At 49.1% G+C, this 21,857-nt stretch overlaps 1 protein-coding gene across 4 annotated transcripts in view; it reads left to right on the top strand.

Moving 5' to 3' along the window:
• The first annotated feature begins 9,721 nt into the window (after positions 1-9,721).
• SLC22A4 (solute carrier family 22 member 4) overlaps positions 9,722-21,857 on the top strand; it is a 40,856-nt gene continuing 28,720 nt past the window's right edge. For 3 of the 4 annotated variants that reach the window (XM_032425294.1, XM_032425293.1, XM_032425291.1), the window contains exon 1: positions 10,064-10,704. In XM_032425294.1, the coding sequence (XP_032281185.1) occupies positions 10,312-10,704 (393 nt within the window). In that variant the 5' untranslated portion in view covers positions 10,064-10,311. Of the gene's footprint in view, positions 9,960-10,063; positions 10,705-21,857 lie in introns of those variants that run through there. The other variant, XM_032425292.1, reaches the window with a different exon arrangement.

Here is a 21,857-nt window from a genome sequence, read left to right as displayed (position 1 = left end):
GCATGACTGCATTCATCCCTAATTAATCCCTAACTAGCCCATTTCCCTCTGCCTCCATAGCTCCAGCCCCGATCCAGGCCCCCACATTCTCTTGCCTGGGTGCTGTAATAGCCTCCTGCTTGACCTTTCTATCTTCTCTCTGGCCCCTCAATCCTTTCTCCACACAACAGCCAAGGGAGCTTTTTAAAATGCCATTCTGATTATGTCACTCCTGTCTATTAAAGCTTCCATAGCTCTCCATTGGTCTTAGGACAAAGCCTAAACTCCCAATCCCAGCCCACAAGCAGCCCCTGCTGATCCCTGCTGACAGCCCTGCCTCATGCCTTGACTGCAGTCGTGCTGACCTGTAAGTTTAATTCATCAAGCTCTCCTCCAGACTCCTGCAGCCTTCCTGGACCCTCCAAGGAGCTTGAAATGAAAATGGAGTTCTTCTTTTTAGTTCTCTGTGTCACAAGCTTTGTCTGCCCCACCTTTGTCCTTGAGATTCAAAGAAAAGGGTGAGGGCAGGAGGTCACTTCATGCCAGCCCTCCCTTCCAGGCCAAGGACCGAGCCACTCCAGAGGGCACAATAGTCTGGCGCTAAGCTCATAGCCAATGAACAACTGAGTTGGGGGATGTTGTGACCTGTACTGTGATGCCCAGATGACTAGGCTGTGAGCCCAGGGTCCCTCTGCCCACCTGGGGAGCGCCTTGCCACCTCCTTGGCCTCTGGCTCTCCCTGCCTAGCTTACCTGCACTCCAGCTCCATCTTGGACTGCTCTCTCTTATCCAGGGTAACAGCTTCTTGCCATTGGGCCCCAGCCAGCCCCTGACTTGTCTTCACAACTCCAGATAATTTCCTCATTTATCATTTTCCCACATAACATTCAGTATTTTTCCATACAATATTCCTCAGCACCCCAGACTGGAAGTAGAAGTCTAAAAAGGATTGAGGGTAATAAAGGGGTCTCTCTAACAAGCAAGGGCTGTCCTCCCATGCCACCTCTACCACAAGTGGGAAACTCTATTTGAGTCCCCACAGAAATCAAATTTCTTCTTTGCTCCTATCTAACAAATGATTTGCAACCACTTGTGGTTGAAGGCAGAGGCCAGAAATCCCAGGAGAGCCTGCCAGAAGCCTCACCTGTTCCTGCGGGGTCTGGGCCAGCTTTAGCCACGCAGGCTCAGAAACCTGACTGACCAGCCCTGTGAGGGGGGTCTGTCTCCCCAGTTGGAGCTGGTAGCCAAGCCCAGAGGCTGACGCACTGCTCCCCACACACATCTTCACCAAGAAAGGCAGCAGTAGAACAACACTCAGCTGCTGTCCAGGGCATTCTTGGCCTAAGGGCACGTTTTCATGGGCAGCTAGAGCACAGCCACAGACTTAGAGAAAGAAATGTGTGCTGGATAATAACTCTCACAAGAGCTGATGTGTCCCAGGCCTTCATCCCCGAGTCCTTGGTGAACTGATACTACTCTTTAATCCTCACTCACATCAACCCAAAAGGAAATTATTATCCACATTTCACGGATGAGCTCAGAAATGTTGAGAAACTTGCCAGTGTCACATTCTGGCTAGCTCATCTTGATGACAAGGGCACCTAGGGCAACCACAAGTATGCGTCTTCCCTGGAGAACATTGCCTGCCCTACTGATGATCTGGTGACTCCGACTAGGTCACTTCTGAAGGGTGCTAATCTGTCTCTGCTTGGCAAGGTCTCCAGAAGAGGCCGGAGTGCAGGCGTCGGACTCATCCTCTCCTCACACAGGGCTGAGCTTCCAACCCTCCATGGGGCATGGGATGGTAGAAGCTGGGCTGAACCAAGGTGACCCCTGAAGCTTTGGGTCTGCGTGTAGACGAGGCTGGTGTCCACAACATCTCATCATAAATTGTGGCATGCAGGAACCCACCCCCAGGCCTCTTTCTGGGGTCAGGTCACGATTCCTGCTAAACAGCTGTTGGCTGCTCACCAGCTTCTCAATGGTTCCTGGCGCTACTGAGATAGAGCTGGGAATGGCCCCCTCCAGCTTCCAGGGCCCTTGCTCTGACCACTGGAGCCTCCCTCATCACCCACAGAGAGGTTCCTGGGTGGGAGCAGTCTCTTGCCCCTCAGCCCCTCAGGCCGTGCTTTCTCATCCCATGTTCCTGCCCCTCTCCTGCCTGTCCCTGAGGCACCCGCTACCTCAAGACTCCAGCCCAACTCTTCCCGTCCTCTCCAGAAGCTCATTCTCTAGAATGGCTTGGGTTGTTTGGGCCATGTAATAGCTAGACCCCTTCCAAATTGCCCCTGCCATCCTTTTGTAGTCCCACCTCATCCACTGCATTTGGTCTGGGAGGACAGAGAACAAAGGACACCCTAGCCCAGGCAAGGTGGAGTTCTTTCTCTAGGCTCGATCTGAAAGCGACTGTCCTGCTTGGACTCCACTTAGGTTTGTTTACTTCCCAGCACCCAGAGCCGCCGCCATGGCAGATTTCTGCTTATCCCTACAAGCTGTCCAGCTTTCCCATCAATTCTCTGAGTCTGCTTGTGGCCAGGCACCCTGACTGGCTCCACTCCCTGCCGTCATGAACACTTCCAAATCTGTATCTCCAGCCCAGACCTCTGACTGATTGTGCATGTCTACCTGGGTGTCCCAAAGACACCTCAAACTCAAAGCATCCCACACCCAGCTCACCATCTTCTCTCAAACCTACTTTTACTCCTATGCTTCCATCTTAGACAAAGACAACACCCGAATCAGACATCTTCCCTGCCTCCTCTCCCTCCCTTTTGCCCACATCCAGCGGGTCATCAACACCTGTCCTGCCACCTCCTTAAGAGTTCCAGAATCCATCTCTTGCTTGGCCACCACCACCATCGCCCTCTCTGACACCTACAACAGTCTCCCTGGTGTCCCTGCTTCTGCCCTAGCTCCCTTCCCTGCATTCTCAATTTGGCCACCAGAGGGAACTTTCTAAAACACAAGTCTCAATAGGTTTTGCTGGGACTCTCCTTGGCCTCAAAATTAAATCTAACACCAAGTAACAAGAATGTTTAAGGTGAAGCACAGGATAGCCTCTGCCAACATTTCCAGCCTCATCCCTCTGCCTTCCTCCACTCCTGGTTTAGTGCTCACATGGGCAAGTGAGCTGGATCGGATTGTTCGGGGGCCCAGAGGTGGCCCACGGAGCCACATTTGTTGCCTGCAGACCCTCTTGGCCGGAATGAGCAGAAGAGGGAGTTCACCTTATTAGCGAGGCTGCCAGGGGCCCACCTCCCTCATGCTCCTGAGAAGCACCCAGTGGAAGGCCGCACAGGCTGCGTCCTCCCCGGTCATATACAACTAGGATGACTGAATATGGCACCTCCTCCTCGCTGCTTCAGACCCTCCAGGCCTCCTGCTTACTGCAGCCACTGTGTCCGACCTGGCCCAATCTCAGTGTGTGGCTCACTTCCCACTTGCTGCTCCTGGACGTCTCTGACACTGAGGCCTGGAACGCATACAGAAACCGGCTCAACACTCACACATGTGCCATCTGAAAGTGTGGGGGAGTTAACACCCAAAGCGGCACCCCTGAGCCAATGAGGGATAGAAACCTATGGATAAATAGGCCTGCCTACTTGCAAACCCAAGACGGACACTTCTGAGACACCATCCTCCAGTCTCCCACAACCGTGAACAACCCTAAGCTGTGCCCTTGGAGGAGCTTTTCTTCTCTGTTTCACTCTCTGCAGTCCCTTACTCCTGTTCCCTTAGGTCCATTCCCAGGTGGAAGGCAGACTTAGAAGGGAGGGATTCTGCAGTTGGAACACTCTCCTTTCAAACAGGGTTAAGGAGCCCATTACTGTTAGTAAGTAGGCCAGTAATGATGCCTGGCACCGGGTGATGAAACTCCCATCCATGCAAGATGAGAAAGAGACACAAGTAGAAAGTGGAACATTGGCTTGCGTCAGTGTTTTTGAACCAGGGGTGATATAAACCCCCCGCCTCAGTGGACATTTACTGATGCCTAGAGATATTTTTTTAAAAGGTTTTATTTATTTATTTGAGAGAGAGAGACAGAGACAGATCGAGAGAGAGCACAAGCAGAGAGAGGGGCAGAGGGAGAAGGAGAAGCAGACTCCCCGATAAGCAGGGAACCCAATGAGGGGCTCCATCCAAGGAGATCATGACCTGAGCCAAAGGCAGACGTTTCGCCAACTGAGCCACCCAGGTGCCCCCAAATAGCTGCTTTTTAAAAGACAAATAGCTCTCTGCTATAGAAAACATGACCTTGCTCTGGAACTCTAGAGATCTGTACTGAAATTCTTTTATTACAGCTTATCAGAGACTACCCAGCATTCTTATCACCACGAAGACCTCTAGCACCATTGATTTTGCTGGGTCATATGGACCAAGGGGCAGGGAACCTTGTACTATAGCTGGACTCACTGTAGAGCTCTCTCTGGCTCTGGGCTTCACTCACAACTGGGAGCCTTCCAAGGCACCCAGTAAATGGGTCAGAGTAGTATTCTCATGAAGCACTGTCGTTATTACTGGTCGAGGGTACAGGGTGTAGCAACTTGACCTTACCTTACAGGGGATCACCAGGCATGCTCCGTACTACCGGTTCTCTAATAACTTTACCAATTTGCTTCAAAATAATATAGGATGGATGAAGCAAGTGAGGATATAGATGAAATAAGATCGGCCATGATGGTGGGTCTAAGGGTACATTTTCTAGTTTGTCCATTTTTATATACATTTAACTCATTCCAGAACAAAAAGGTAAAGGAAAATGTCACCAGTGTGGAAGGCCCCGAATCTTCGTACCTTTTATTCCCCATATTCTGGCATGTGTGTGTCTTACTAGGGCATCTAGAGTACTTGTCTATTCTTGCTCATTAAGTCATATTAGCATTATGTCACCAATACAGTGGCTATCATGATGTTTTAGGGAATGTCAAGGTAGCCAAAGTCACTAAGTACTATATTGTGACAGAGAATAGAAGAATTGACATAACCCAGGGGCAAGATAGTGAATATGGGGTCGCCTGGGTGGCTCAGTCAGTTAAGCATCTGCCTTCGGCTCAGGTCATGATCCCAGGGTCCTGGGATCGAGCCCCGCATTGAGGGGGAGTCTGCTTCTTCCTCTGCCTCTGCTACTCCCCCTGCTTGTGCTCTCTCCCTCTCTCTCTCAAATAAATAAATAAAATCTTAAAAAAAAGAAAGTGAATATGTACTGCTATTCATCCCACAGAAAAGCAAATAGCTTTTGATTCTCTTTACTGAAGGATTTTGAAGAGAAAATCCACAAGATTGCTGCTAATTTTGTAATTCCTCCCAGGATGTGGTATTACTTCTGATTTAATAAATTGGTCAAAAATGTGGGCATGTTAGAGGCTTCTATTTGTCCCTACCTACCATAATGGCTCTTATTTAATAGGGCAGAGAGTAAATATTAGGGTCTGGCTGACTGCTAAGCCTAGCTATCCCAGCTGTGCACTTAGGGACCGGGAATACACTTAGGGACCACTACAGTATGGATCTTTACATCCATTAGACCTGTTTGAATAAGAACTCCATTTACCACCTGGCTTTCATGAGCCTCCAATCTAACTGGGGGACCATGATGGTGTTTCCCAACCCCTGGGATCAAGGCTAGCTCATACTCTGAATCCAACAGCCCTTGAAAGGTCTAGGACTTTCCCTTTTCTCAGGCCAGAGTTGCTCTGGTAAAAGATCATTGCTATGGACTGAACTGTGTCTCCCCTAAATTCATACTGAAAGCCCTAACCCTCAACCATATTTGAAGATGGGGCCTTTGGGGACTAATTATGTTTAGATGAGATCATGAGAGTGGGGCCCTTATGATGGGATTAGTGCCTTTAGAAAAATACACACCAGGGAGCTCGTAAGAAGGTGGCCATCTACAAGCCAGGAAGAAGACTCTCATGAGAAACTGAATCTGCCAGCACCTTGATCTTGGACTTTCCAGCCTCCAGAACCATGGGCAATAAATTTCTGTTGTTTAAGTCTACCAGTCTGTGGTATTTTGTTATGGCAGCTTGAGCAGACTAAGATAGCCACAGATCCCTTGTGGGAAGAGATTAGAGAAATAATTATCATATATACTTTTGGCAGTGTAGGCGGTTTTTTCCTTAAAGAGACTTGGCCTCCTTATCAATCAATAGGCTCTGAGCCTGTGAACTGGCCTAGATCTGTGAAATTAATGAGAAAATATTATTTCCCATTGTGGCAGCGTCCATCAGCCTTCTGCTTACTAGCTCTTATTTTGGAGGTGAGGTTGTTATACAAGTCAAGTAATACCTGGTCATCTGCCCATTTACTTAACTCCTAGGAACACCATGGTCGATTAGCCATCACCACATGGCTGCAACCAGCATAAGCATGCTGGTTGCTACTTGAGTCTTGTCATGACCTCCAGCCTGCCTCTGTTGATTGTGTCACCATCCAGCCTCTGCTATTCTAGAATCTTATCCTCACTGACACTAGGAATCCTCACCTGTGCATTTTGTATTGCCATAGAGAAGGGAGTGTCCTCAGGACTTGCCTTGGGAATGCAATCTGGTGATAGGTTCTCTGGTCTCGCATGATAAATACAATCTAACACTCTCACCCTCCCTGAGCCTTCTGACTCCTTTCGTACTCTGTCAAGGAAGTTCTGGCATCTCCAGCTTATATCAATAGGCCATAACTGTGTCCAAGTTTCAAAGAGCCATCTCAGAAGCAAATGGATATGTTTTTCTGTATCCTTGCTTCGATGTTAAACCCAGCATTACAACAGAGTGCTCCAAGGTTAATAAAGTCCCACATGTTACCCCTGTTCCCACCAAAACATAGGGCCTGTTTTTTTGTTTTGTTTTTTTTTTTCCCCCTAATGAGTATGCCATTTCCTTGTGGATCAGGGTCTGTACTTCCCCACCTAGGCTGTGCTGAGACTTCCCCCTAGTTGTTGGTCTGGAGGCAGTGGTGGGGGGTGGGCAGGGGAGGATCTTGAGGAAGATAAGCATCATCTTAGGAGCCCCTTGCCTCTAGAGGAGTCTTGAGGAGGGATTCCTATCAAGGAGAGGTTGCTCTCATTCAGGAAGGAGAAGAGAGCTGCTGCTGCTGCACTGGAAGGTTTAGGGAATCCAGGAATTCAAAATTCTCACATTAATTTACCAAACGTTTCTGTTCCATCTTTCAGGATTCTATGCATTTCCTTTTAGGGCTATGACTTTGTCATAGAACACCTATCAGAGCCGTGCATGCAGCGGCGCCTGGGTGGCTCAGTTGGTTAAGCAACCAACTCTTGATTTCTGCTCAGGTCGTGATCTCAGGGTCATGAGATCCAGCGAACCCCACACTGGGCTCCTCACCTGGTGTGGAGCCTGCTTAAGATTCTCCCTCTCCCTTTCCTCTGCCCCTCCCGCCCTCCTGGCTCATGAGCAGGTACACGCTGTCATGCTCTCAAGCTCTCCCTCTTAAAAAAAAAAAAGCTGTGCATGCAGCCTTTTTATGAAGCTGTCCTACTCTTTCAATTAAATCAGTTAAATCCTGGGTTTGATTTCCAGCACCATCTTCCCTGAGGCTGCAGGAAATGAGGGTCTCTTTAAGAGCTGCCATGGAGGTTTCCTGGCTTATAGAGTGTGCCTTGAGTTTATAGATGGCTGACCCAGGCCTATCATTTTCTTTGTTTTTTTTTTTAAAGCTTTTATTTATTTATTTATTTATTTATTTATTTATTTAAGAGAGAGAGAGAGAGAAAATGCATGTGAGAGAGAGAGAGGGAGAGCAGGGGAAGGGGCAGAGAGAGAGGGAGAGAAAGAATCCCGAGGTCGTGATCCCACGACCCTGAGATTATGACCTGAGCTGAAGCCAAGAGTGGGTCACTTAACCAACTGAGCCACCCGGGCACCCTGGGCCTATCATTTTCTTTTTTCAAGGCTCTAAAGCACTTAGCAAAAGCCTTTCAACTCCATGATCCTTATAATCACTATACATTCTATGTGCCATAATTGGGGTTTCTCGACTTTGGCACTATTTTGGGCCAGATAATTGTTGTTTGTTTTGAGGGACTGTCCTATGCATTTTAGGATGTTTAGCAGCATCTCTTGCCTCTACCTACTGGATGCCAGTAACACTTTTCCTTAGTTGTGATAAAAAAAAAAAGAAAAAAAGTATCTCTAGGGGCACCTCGGTGGCTCAGTCGGTTAAACGTCTGCCTTCAGCTCAGGTCATGATTTCAGGGTCCTGAAAATCCATAGGTCCATATAAAAATCCATGATCAACAATACCAGAATTTTAAGTAAAGATAGGATCAATATTATTCAGTTTTTCCTTTGGCTTTAGGATCCAATATATTTCAGCATAGCATAATCACTGACCCAGGTGCCAATAACCTGCTCAGTTACACAGTCTTTGCTGCCCTTACCTTCTCCCCTGTTCATTCTTCCTAGCCTCTCACTCCTTTTCCTGGGATCACTACTCAAAATTAGCTATCTCCACATAAGTTTTTCTCTCAGGCTTTGCTTTTCTATTGGTGGAAAAGGGAAAGATGAAAGTCAAGCTAAGTAAGACAATGACTACATAAAATATTGTTTAAAGGATACTTTTTTGGTAAGATTTATTTTTTTATTGGGGGGGTTGGGGGGTGGGGAAGAGGCAGAGGGAGAGAAAATTCCAAAGCAAACTCCCCACTGAATGTGAAGCCCACGGGGGTGGGGGTGTCCTAGTGCGATCCCACCACCCTGAGATCATGACCTGAGCTGAAATCAAGAGTTGTCTACCCAACCAACTGTGGCACCCAGGCGCCCCAAGGATACTTTTGAAAGTAAAGAGATGTGCTATTAATAATTTCACAGGACTAACAGGCATAAATCAGACCTGTCCTGGCACAGAAGGACATATGGTCTTATCACAGAAAAGGAAAGAGGTTCCAAGGGAGTGAGAAGCCAGCTTAAGAGGAGGGGTCAGACTGCAAACTACGAAAGAAAACCGAGGCAGAAATGTCCCTCAGCCTCTTAGCAGGGGCCTGGAGAAGCAGACACGCTTGTACACAATCTCCTGTCAATCTCCTGTACACAAACACCTGTCAATCTCATCTGATTGCCTCATGAACTCCAGCACTCAGACCGCAGTCTCCAGCTAGCTCACGCAACAGCAGAGGGCCCTACGCCTGGGCACTGAGCAGTCTGTGGTCCCTGCTCTGGTTTCCCTGCCAGATCGGGCCGAACTAGACCTTCTCCTCCTCCCTCCCCCAGTTCCCAGAGTGGGGGTGGTGCCTTTTGCAACCCAGAGGCCTTCCAGTCCAAGAAGGCTGTGGTGGTCAGTCCCAGTAAAGAACCCTGGGGCATGAGGAGAATGAAGGGATCCAAATCAGACCCTGGAAGTGGTGACAGGAGCGCCTCCATGACTGCGCTCTCACAAAGGGCCAGGCTCCGTGTGGAAGTCTTCTGTAGAGGCCCCAGCGGGATCCTGGGACGACCCGATAGCCCCTGCCCCCCACCTCCCTTCGTCAGAGCCTATCACTGACGCAGCGTGACCTTGTTCATCCCTTCCCGACTCTCGGCCCGGTTCCCCCTCTTCTAAAGGTGAGGCTCCGGGCTGCCCCGAAGACGCTTTCCCGAGCGGCGCCGGCTGGTGACCGAGTCCAGCCCTCCTGGGACGGGTGGGGAGTGAGCGCCCTGGCGCCCGGTGCCAGCCACTTGCGCCCGCGTGCGTGCCAGCGCAGACGTCGCACTCCCGTCACCCCTGCGCCCGCAGAGGCTTCCCCAGAGCACCGACTCCACGGACTCGCACGCCGGCGCTCCGCCCGAGGCCGCCTGTACTCAGACTCGGGATTGGGAGGGCCAGGGAGAGACCCCCGTCCCGGGCGAGGCCTGGGGCGGCGCTCTCCCCTGTGGGACACCACACCGCGGCTTCCGGCTGGGAGCCCAGCATCTGGAGTCGCGGGCGACGCGGCGTGCGCGGGAGCGGAGCTTTCTCTCCCGCGGGCGGGCGACACCCGGAGCCGGGTAAGGCTCTGCCGCGGGGTCGCGGGGGCAGGGAGGCGGAGCACGAGGAGGAGCCGGCCGGGAGCCCCACCCCGGCCGCGCGGCCGCCCTCCCCGCCCCAGCCGGGCTAGGGGTGCGGTCCCGAGTGCCTACTGTGGCTTCTTCCCCCTTTGCGACCCGCTCCCGGGAGCGTTCCAACGCCCACAGCCTGCTTCCCGGGAACGCTTACCCGACCGTGCGCCCCAATTTCCCGCAGGTTGCCTGGCCGCCGAGAACGTTCTGACGCCTTCGGGGAACGCCCTCGACCACGCGACTCTGGCCTGGGACCGCTCTCAGCCCCCGGTGTTGCAGCCGCGGAGCCGCGGTGAGTAGCATGCGGGACTACGACGAGGTGACCACGTTCCTGGGCGAGTGGGGGCCCTTCCAGCGCCTCATCTTCTTCCTGCTCAGCGCCAGCATCATCCCCAACGGCTTCAATGGAATGTCAGTCGTGTTCCTGGCCGCCACCCCGGAGCACCGCTGCCGGGTGCCGGACACGGCGAACCTGAGCGGCGCGTGGCGCAACCACAGTATCCCGCTGCGGCTGCAGGACGGCCGCGAGGTGCCTCACAGCTGCCGGCGCTACCGGCTCGCGGCGATCGCCAACTTCTCGGCGCTCGGGCTGGAGCCGGGGCGCGATGTGGACCTGGAGCAGCTGGAGCAGGAGGGCTGCGTGGACGGCTGGGAGTTCAGCCGGGACATCTACCTGTCCACCATCGTGACCGAGGTGGGTGTGGGAATGACCCTCCATCTGCTTCAGACCCCTCGAGACGCCCTGGCAGTCCCTGGGTGAGCGTCCCGCGCCCCGCGTCAAACCCGGGTGGCCAGCAGCTTGGGTTGTGCGTCTAACACGTGTGGGCCACCCAAGAGAGCAGGACTTCTGGGAGGCCTATTCGTGATGGGTTCTGCCTAGTATCGAGGGCATGGAGCAGGGACTGTCAACAACTGTCTTTTCCTTTAGGAGTTTCACAACACATGAAATTGTTTCCCAAGAGGCCCGTCCCAGGCTGCTCAGAGGAACAGTCTGAGTCAAGTTCCTGCTACCCGCCGGAGGAGGGGTGTGGGATCTCTGCTGAGCCCAAGTGCAGACACAGGGAAGAGCCTTGCTGCCCCGTGGGCCGTAGGCAGGTCTGACCTGTTCCCTGGCCACAGACTTCTGAAGCAGCAGGGGGTCTACTGCTCTGCCATCCACCTTTTCCTGAGGCTTGAGGTTCTGTCTTGAGGCTCCAATTTCCCTGAAAAGGAGCAGAAGGCCTCCTGATGCTGACTGGGTGCAGGGGACCATAGAAGCCATAGCCCTGGCCCCAATGTACTGATGAAGAGACCAACTCACACAGACCCCTTTGAGCATAGGATCCAGTGGTGGACAGGGGTTCCAGCTTATGCCATTAGCCCCTCAGGATCCTAAGTGGTTCGGTGGCAGATTTTCTAAGTTTCAGGAGTCAGGCTACACACATACTTTGTCCCCTATACTTCTTGCTTTGCATCTGGTAAGGGCCATGAGATGTTAGGTCCATCTGAGGAGGGTATACCTAGACTAGTTTTCTGCTGTACATCAGGCAGGTAGGATCTCCCGGCTTCTGGCCCATCCCCCACTCTATCTTCGTCCCAAGAAAAACCTGAGTGTGACCCCTGCTAGTCCTTAATTCTCTTCCCTCAGCGTAATGTGGCAATCATCAAAACCACGAGTGGCCTTGTGCTGGACACTAGGCTGTAGACATCTGAGGTTTGGGGCCTGCTCTCAAAGCTCAGATGCCCATGGGGCACACTGCCATGTTACAGAGAGGGCTAACATCAGCCCTGGTTACTAGTAGAGTTCTGGAGCCTGAATTCAAATTCTGGCTGGCTTGCTGTGTGACCTGGGACAATATATTACCCTCTCTGTAGGGATAACAGGGTGAGGAAATACTCCAAGAAGAGGTGATAAAATTTGACCTGAGTCTGGAAATATGAGTAGACCTTGTCCAAGCAAAGAATATGGCAGATTCTGTGGATGGAAATCCCATAGATCCAGGTAGCTGGTGTTCAGGGAATGGCAGGTGTGGCTAGAAATGCCTACAAAGATAATTTCACAGTGGGCATTGTAGGAATGTTGAGGAATTGACTTCATTCTGAGGACAGCGAGGAAATAAGGAAATAATAAAGGTTATAAGCAAGGGGTAACATGGCCATATTTGGCGGAGGCTTACTCTAGCTGCTGTGAAAAGCAAGACCAGTGAGGAATCCGCAGGAGTTTCCTTGGCAAGAGCCTGGTGGCCAGCTAGGGGTGGTGACTACATAGTCTATAGAACCTGTGAAGAGTGGGCTCAGCCTGTGGACCACCTCTGGATCCCCCCAGCTTTGGCACCACACCTTCCTTGGGCACTGAGTTGACTGTAATTCTCTGGCATTGATCCCTTAGCTGGGGCTCCTGGTGTGTGCCCATCCCTTGCCCATAGCCTGTTCCTGGGGCATCTAATAGTGGGGATCAGCTCCCTCCAACTCAGTTCCTGGAAGTATCATCAGAGCTTGAACTGGAGCTGGCCCCAGTAGGCACAGTACCCCCCAACAACTGGTCTGACATGTCTCTTTTCCCTTCCTTGCTGGTGTCATTCACCTCAGGGTGAAGAGTGGGTAGCTGTTGGCCTCCAAGGCCATAGCTCCCCCTGTTGTGCCCTGCTCATAGCATCCTGTGGGCACCTCTGGGGACTCACATCATCACATGCTCACACTCATGCAAAAGGGTTTGCTTTTTTCAGCAGCCTTTCCCTTCCTTGCTTCTTTTTTGGGTTGTGGAGTAAAGTAAGACAAATGGGTGCTGGTGTTGGGAGGAAGGAGGAGAGAAGCACAAGGGTGAGTAGGGGGAGGCGGCTCTCCCCAAAGAGATGGGGGCCCAAGGAGAAGTTCTGGAGTCAGCCTGGAGGGCGAGTTCTGACCCCACCCCCAGCCACTTGGCTCACTTCAGCAGGTTACATCACTGCTCAAAGCCTCAGTTTCCTTAACTGTAAGAGGGGATACAAGTGTATGAAAACAGGCTCAACATTACTAATCATTAAGAAAATGTAAATCAAAACCACAATGAGATATCACCTCATATCCATTAGGATGACTGCTATAAGAAAAATACAGAAAATAACAAGTGTTGGCAAGGAGGTGGAGAAATGGGAATCCCTCTGTGCACTGTTGGTAGGAATGTAAAAAGGTGTAGCCAGTATGAAAAACAGTATGGCAGTTCCTTAAAAAATTAAAAGTAGAATTGCCATTGAATCCAGCAATATCACTTATGGGCATAGATACACAAGAATTGAAAGCAGGGTCTCAAAGAAATATTTGTACACTTATGTTCATAGCAACATCATACACAACAGCCTAAAGGTAAAAGCATCCCAAATGTCCATCAATGGATTAATGGATAAAGAAAGTGTGACATATAGATACAATGGAATATTATTCAGCCTTAAAAAGGAAGGAAATTCTGACGCATGCTACAATACAGATGAACTTTGAGGACATTATGCTAAGTGAAATAAGCCAGTCACAAAAAGACAAAAAAACGTGTGATTTTGCTTGTACGAGATATGAAGAGTACTCAAACTCATAGAAACAGAAAGAAGTAGTAGGGGCTAGGGCAGAGGGGGAATGGGGAGTTATTGGTAAACGGGTATAGAGCTTCTCTGAGTTGTTGGGAGGACTCATGGGCATCATCGGCTGGTGGGTGAGGAGAGGTAGGGCAGGACCTCATCACCTCTGGCTATACACATGGGCATCATGGGAGCCGTGCCAAGGTCCAAGTTACAGCCAGTATAATGGGTGATGAGACTTGCTGGAGGCTGAATTCCTTTTCCCCGGGGAAGTTCCAGGACCCACAGAATAAGACATAGGTCCAACCCCACACTGATTTGGCCAGTGCCCATGGGAGAAATGGTCCCAGTTCAACCATAAGGTCAAGCCCAAGGGCCCTGAACAGGTTCTCTGCGTCCCACCTGGCATGATACAGGTAGAGGGACTGTTATCAAATTGTTTCTGCCTTACACCTCTGTGCAGGATCTCCCAGTGGGCATACTCTCTGGGACAGCTGAACCAACACCTGACCCCCACAAGGATGGCAAGTTCAGCCAGGAACCCAAGGATGGCATGTCCTGCTATGGAAATGCCTTTCATAGAATGCTGGGAGGCAGGAGTCTGGTGTTTGAGCTGGGACTTGCTTGAGTACATCTATCTGTCTGTGTATATGTGCTTAAGGTAGTTTCCTTCCTCAGGGGTTGTTTGTGAAGTCCCATTTACTATTCTTGTGTACTCATTAAGAATTACATTTTTAAAAACTTCATTTTGAATTAATTTTTGACTTAGAGAAAAGTGGTGAAATAGTACAGAGAATTCACATATACCTTTCAACCAGCTTCCCTTAGTGTTAATAATTTACATAACTATAATTCATGTATCAAAACCAGGAAATTAATGTTGGTTGCACTACAATTAACTAAACTACAGACAGTATTTGAATTTCGCTGGTTTTTCTAGCAATATTCTTTTCCTGTGTTTGGATCCAATCCAGAAGCCTACATTGTATTTAGTTGGCATGTCTCCTTAGTCTCCTCCAATCTGTGACAGTGCCCCAGTCTTGCCTTATCCTTCATGACCTTGACGCTTTTTATGAGTCTATCAGTTATTTGTTTTTTGTTTTTAAAGATTTTATTTATTTATTTGACAGAGAGAGACACAGCAAGAGAGGGAATACAAGCAGGGGGAGTGGGAGAGGGAGAAGCAGGCCTCCCGCAGAGCAGGGAGCCCGATGCAGGGCTCGATCCCAGGACCCTGGGATCATGACCTGAGCCGAAGGCAGACGCTTAATGACTGAGCCACCCAGGTGCCCCAAGTCTATCAGTTATTTGGATGAATGTCCCTTGGTATGGATTTGTGTGATTTCTCTCATGATAAGATTGAGTTCGTGTACTTTTTGGTCAGAATATCATAGAAGCAATATGTCCTCGGAATATCATACCAGTGGGTATATGATGTCAATACAGCTTCTTCTTGTTGTTGTTTTTTAAGATTTTATTTATTTATTTGACAGAGGGAGACACAGTGAGAGAGGGAACACAAGCAGGGGGAGTGGGAGAGGGAGAAGCAGGCTCCTTGCTGAGCAGGGAGCCCGATGTGGGGCTCGATCCCAGGACCCTGGACTCATGACCTGAGCCAAAGGCAGACACTTAACCCACAGAGCCACCCAGGCATCCCTAGATACTGCTTGTTAATGGCAATGTTAACCTTGATCAGTTGGTTAAGTTGGTGTCAGCTGGGTTTCTCCACCCTGGAGTCACTATTTTCCCCATTAATAATTGATAAATATCTTGGGGGAGAGACTTTGAGACTCTACAGATATCCTGTTTATCCTCAAACATTTACCCACTGATTTTGGCATCCATCTGAGGACCTTCGTAGAAACAACTATTACTGTGGTGTTTGCCTAGTGGTGATCTTGTGTCTCCCACATTCCTTCTACATTACTTCCAATTTATTAATTGGAATTCTTCTCTGCATAAGAGCTTCTCCCTCATTCCCATGTATTTATTTATGCAACTATTACTTTATTTAAGTACTTTATATTATACTAGCAATATTTATGCAATATATTACTTTATATGCATACTTACTTGATTCCACGAGTTACCATCTAATACTATCCTTATTTATTTTGTTGCTCCAGCTGGTTCAGTTTGACCCAAGTTATTTTTCACTTCAAGGATAGAGACGGTAAAAATCCAGGAAAAGGTCCTTCAATTTTCCCTTGCAGGGTGGAGTGCCAGACACCTCTTAGCTATGTTACCTGCAGCCTGCCAGCACAGGAATGGGAACAGGGACTGGTGAGATCTGGCCCCACGGATTGGGACTGAAAATTCTGTTGAGGAAAGAAGGGACCCCAAGCATCCCCAGGCATATCTGTCTGATATGGAGTCCTTGTTGCTGAGACCTACTGTAGTGGCGAGACCAGTCTTAAGGAGCATGGCTTTCCATACAGCCCTTTGGCGCCATAGACCCCAAAGAGAAAGAGACTACATGCGAGAAAACGCAAAGGCCTCCTGCCCTAAGGCTGAAGGAACAGAGAGGGCAGCAAACGTCCTGCCTAGATTTATCAGAAGGGCTGCAGGGCAAGCAGTAGGGGTGAGCCTAGCTCATGGCCAGGATGTAAGCATGGGCTCTCCTTCCCCTCAAACATGCCCACTTTTCTCCTGGAACATCATTAGGTAGACTTGACCCCCTTTAGTCCATAGGCTGGGCAAACGAGGCGGTCACTTCTGAGCTGAGTACCGCTTCTCCTAGGCCCCATGCTCCAGAGACCCTGTGAGAGCCTTTTTGTTAAGGACCAGCTTTCTGTGGCAGGCTCCCAGTGGCCCGAGGCAGGCATGTTGCTTCATCGTATGGGCTTCTGTCCTCTCCTGCAGTTGGCTGCATTCTTTAGAAACCCATGGGTGGAGCTGCTGGTGGGTATGCCCTTGAACATGATACAGCCTCCAGCAAAGGGTCTGAACCTCTAGAGGCCCTAGCCTTGTGCCATCTTTCCTGGGACCTGGGGTCAGGGCATGGACAGAGCAGGACACACTGATTCTCCACCCATAGCCCAAAGGTATGAGGTAGGAACATGGGGGCCTCCTCCTCTGTTATCAGGGCACCTATGGGAGGCATTGGGAGTAGGAAAGGAGGGATGATGAGACAGACTAAAGCTGGTATCTAGTTGGTCACCACATGGACTGCATATGGCAGCTCCCAGAGATGTGACTCCTCTGAGGCCTGGGTGGGCTCTGGAAAGGTAAAAACTTTGAGCAATAGGCAGGCTTAGGCTGTGTTCTTTCTATCAGGCCTACAAGCTACCAGGGAACACTGCTGGCTAGCATGGGGACTGGCAACTCAGCTGTCAGGACAGCCTGAATATTAACCAAGTTCATGTTCAGACTAGCTCTCTGTCAGATTCCAAAGGGGAGAAGGTGTCAGACCTCCGCCTCCAGCCAACACCAGTGAGATTTTCAGAAAGGTCTTTCCAGTAAACAAATAAAGAAAACTCAAGGGTTTTCCCTAGCTCTGGTTTGAATGCACTTCCCTGTTTGTTTATCATCTGCATTGCCCCAAACTGTTTGCCTGTTCCCTCTCAGCTGTGTTCCTCGGACAAAGGCAACCAGGATCTGGGTGTGCTTTTGTCTGGAGGCTGCTTCACCCACATCTCCTGCCAAGTTTCTGGATAAACAGCCTTTGTCCACCCCTCCTGGTGGGCAGCAGAACCCTCACACAGAGTCCAAGAGGTAGGATGGCATATTGACAAAAACAAAGTTTTGGCAGGGTGGGTCAGAGGAGCTGCAGGTGCCTCAGGCCTATGCATGGACAGTAATTTACGGCTGGCTAAATTCAGTTTATGTTCAAGGCTAATGTAGGGCTGCCGTGTTATCTGAGACCCTGGTCTAGTTTTAAGCATGCCTCTGGAGCCCAAAAGAAAAGCAAGGATCCCCATTTGGAGTATAGTGACGGTGAAGAGAGAATGGAGGCTCTTGGGAAAGGCTAGGTTGAGCCACACACCCTGGCAATGGGCACAGATCGCCCAAGCCTGCCGGCTTTTGCTGCGTATTTGTAGGACTGGAGGGCAGATTCACAGCGGCACTTTCCAGAGCTTCCCCTCCATGTTGAGGGGGCTGACATAGACCCCATGCCATTTACTTATGTTCCCAGAGTGGAGCTAGTAGACCTGTGGTGGATCCAGTGCTGGGATGCAAGGGGGAGAGCCCGGTCTCTGAGTAGCCCCTTCTCCTTCCCTCAGGTCCCTCCAGTCCCATCCTCACCATCCCACTCAAACCCCTTGGGTCTTTTGCTTTGGTTCAGCCTCCAGTGACCACAGAGCTCTCCACCGAGGCCTCCCCACCTATGGTTGCTTTCTCTTTACCTCCAATCTGAGAAGAAAGGATACTGAAAACATTTTAAGGTTTAGCCCCCCTCGATCCTGTGAGCTCTGAGCTGTAGAGGCTTGATTCCTGGTGAGTATATCCAAGAGATTGAGGAGTCCCATCCTCTACTCGGCCCCTACTCATACAGTGGCAGCTCGACCCCAGATGCCACAGGCTGAGAATACTGGGGCTCTGGTTCTGGTTGTCCCCGATTGTTTGTAAGGTAGATGTTCCATCCAGGAGAGGCAAGCCGAAAAGACAGAGGTTACCACCCTCACCCAGTATCCAATTCATAAAGCAGGGTGTCACTCTGAGGGCTGCTTTACCTGCCACCAGCTCTGGGGCAAGGGCTCAGAGATTTTTGTCCAGGGGGACGGGAAGTCCATAAAAACAGAGAGCTCTGAAGCTGTCCCCACAGGAAATAACTTCATTTGAAAGAAGTTGAAGAAGAAAAACACTAATCTGTACGACTCAGAAACTCAATGAATTTCAAGTAGAAGAAACAAAAAGAGTTCCACACACAGACACATTATGGTAAAACTGCTGAGAGCCAGAGACAAAAGGAAAGTTTTGAAAGCAGCAAAAAAATATGACTTGTCACGTACAAGGGAACTCTAATAAGTTTTACATCTGACTTCTCATTGGAAACAATGGAGGCCAGAAGGCAGTGGAATAACGTATTCAAAATGCTGAAAGATAAAAAGATGTCAACCCAGAATCTTATTTCTAGCAAAATTATCTTTCAAAAATGAAGTAAAGACATTCCCAGATACAAAAACAAACAAACAAAAAATGTGGGGAGAAATTTGGGTAGCCCTGCTGCCTTACAAGAAATACTTAAAGAAGTTCTTCAGGAGTTAAATTTTTTTTTTTAATGCATGACTTAAGCTCTGAAAACTAGAAAACATCTTTGAAAGAAATTAAAGGAGACCTAAACAAGTGGAAAGACATGTCATGTTCTGTTCATGAAGCAGAAGGCATAATATTGTTAAGATGACAGCACTCCTCAAATTGATCTGTAGATTCAACACAAAAGGAGTTCAGCAGCATTAGTCATTAGGGAAATGAAAATTGAAACCACCATGAGACACTCCTTAACACCCACTGGGATGGTTAAAATTAAAATGACATACAATAACAACTATGGGTAGGAATATGGGAAATTGAAACACTCACTCGGTACTGCGGGGATTACAAAACTGTGCAGCCACTTTAGAAAACAGGGCATTTCTCGAAACTTAGCAGTTCCACTCCTGTGGATATACCAAAGAAAAATGAAAACATACATCCATGCAAAATCTTGTACACAAAAGTTCATAGCATCATTATGCATAAGAGCTGAAAAGTAGAAACAACCCCATTGTCTAGCAACTGATGACTGGCTAAGTACGATGTGGTCTACCCATACAATGATATATTATTCAACCGTAAAAATCAGGGAAGTAGTGATACATGCTAAAACTAGATGAATGAACCTTGGAAACATTATGCTAAGTGAAAGAAGCCAATCACAACATACTACATATTGTATATGTTCCCTTCTATTAAATGTCCAGAATAGGCAAATCCTTAGAGACGGCAAATATATTAGTGGTTGCCAGGGGCTGGGGGAAAAGAGTGGGAAGGAACTGCTCATAGGTATGGGGTTTATTTCAGAGGTGCTGAAAATGTTCTAAAATTAGATAGTGCTGATGGTTGCACAACTCTTTGAATATACTGAAAACTACTGAATTGTACACATTACAAGAGTGAATTTTAAGGCATGTAAATTGTATTTCAACGAAGCTATTATAAACAAAAAGAATAAAAATGCCAGCTTCCCCCTCCCCACTCATCCCCCTGCCTGCCCTACCACCACAGTGGCCAGGCAATGTCTTGCTTGGTCACAACAAAGTTACGAAAAAGAAATTGGGGTGGATGTGTGTTCTATTATTAACTACTCCCTAGTGTTCCCCTGGAAAGAAAAAAAAGTGTAAGAGACACAACAGAAACTTATTTTTCATTCTTAAATAGACTATCGCTAACTTTTCCTTCACAGTCATCTCTGAGATTGATATTTATTTATAAAAGGAGTTTACACTTTGTGTCAAAAGCTTTTTCCGTTTTTTTGTCTTTGACCAGGAAGTTCTTATTTCTAAGAATTGCTGTTGCCTGGTCAGGTTTAAGTGTAACCTGCTTCCCTTACTTATTCATGCTGTTTGTTCTAAGTCATGGTTTTGCTATGAGGACAAAGGCATGAACTCCTTGGAAAGGGGACTACCATTTCATGAGGCCTGAAATGTGTTAGACGCTGTGTCAAACACTCCACTTATATTTCCTGTCCTGTGCTCACAACCCCAGGAGGGGCTTTTTTTTAAAAGATTTTATTTATTTATTTGACAGAGAGAGAGAGCGCACAAGCAGGGGGAGCGGCAGGCAGAGGGAGAGGGAGAAGCAGGCTCCCCGTGGAGCAGGAAGCCCAAAGCGGGGCTCAATCCCAGGACCCCAGGATCATGACCTGAGCCACCAAGCCACCCAGGCACCCCACCCAGGAGGGGGTCTTATTGTCCCATCTTTGAAGATGAAAAAGGAGGCCGATTCGGGTGGATGAGTGCCTAAAGTCACACGGCCAGAAAGTGGCAGAGCCCAAAAGAACCTCTGTTCTTTATTCAACAACAGGCTGCCTTCTGGAGGTCTCAGTTCTACGGAGATCACAGGGATGATCTTATCGTTATGGTCCTTCGATGGCTTTGGTAAAGGCTAAAACTGCTAGACTGGCTACTTGGAGAGTTCAAGGTTGAGGGTGATTTTCAAAGGACAGTATGTGATACCTCGCATTTCCCAAACTCATTTTCCATTACACCTAATCGTTCAGCATTCAGCGCTCCTGCATGAACAATTTGTGAAAAATCTACCACGTGCCTAGCCTTGTGCAAGCATTAGTTATCTAAAATGAGTTCAGGTTTTAGAATTCTGTCCATGTGGAGGAGGATGAGGAGGGGGTGCCTCTTTTCCTCTCTAGCCAGAGAGCAAGGGCACAGTGGCCTAGAACAGAGCCCGCCCCGCCCAGGACAGCTGGGCTCATGCATGCACATATGCACACCTGATCTGTCCTGTAAAGTATGCTTGACCTTGAGCTTCGTAGAGGTAGCAACCATGTCTGTTTTGTGCCCCACACAGAGTCTGGCCCAGAGCAGGTGCTCAATGACGGTTGAATAAATAAGCATTCCTTTTACCAATCCACTAGAACTTGGGCTGGTTGCTTCATTTCCTCATTTGTAAAATAGGGATAAAGAGAGTACCCATTTCACGTGGCAACCTTGAGATCCCATGAGATAATACAAGGCACACAGTGAGCCCCCAACATTCTGTAGTTATCATTTCTGTTATTACTGCTAAGTGGCATGAGATGCATTCTCTTCTGTGCTGAGGGTGACCTCCCCATCTTCTATTACCTTGTGACCTGGGTTTTTGTTTCTTAAAGCAAAGCCGAAGGCCAGATGGCCCTTGTGCAATTTTTGTTGCACAAAGAGCTCACTCTGCTGTGTTATGGAATGTTGGTCTAAGACCCTGAGGATAAGACAGACACAGTAACCCTGGGAAGGCATATCCAGTGCTCCCACCCTGCACAGCTTGGGGCCAGTTAGTTCCCACAATCCACTCTCCCAGTGTGTGTGTCGGGGGCGGGGAGGATGAGGTTTCAGAAATGTTAGCACTTGACCTGAAAACACAGCTGCAGAGCAATACCAGCCAGCTCCTCACCAGACTGCCCACCACAAGCCTCTGAGCAGGCCACATGCACGGATGTTTGTGTGTACATGTGTGTATGCGTATGTGCAGAGACCCAAGGGACACTTCTGTCTTATAGAAAAGACTGTCTTCTACCGGGTCTACAATGTCATTGTGAGCCACAGGGAGTTCTCTGGGCTCTGGCTAGTGGGGCCCCAAGACACACCCCTCACATCCTAAGGGGCAGGTCACAGGTGGGGCCTGG

The sequence above is a fragment of the Phoca vitulina genome, unplaced genomic scaffold (assembly GCF_004348235.1).
Source record: "Phoca vitulina isolate PV1807 unplaced genomic scaffold, GSC_HSeal_1.0 scaffold32, whole genome shotgun sequence".
Taxonomy (NCBI): Eukaryota; Metazoa; Chordata; class Mammalia; order Carnivora; family Phocidae; genus Phoca; species Phoca vitulina.
The sequence above is the reverse complement of the archived record's forward strand: the minus strand, read 5'-3'. Positions and strand labels throughout refer to the sequence as shown.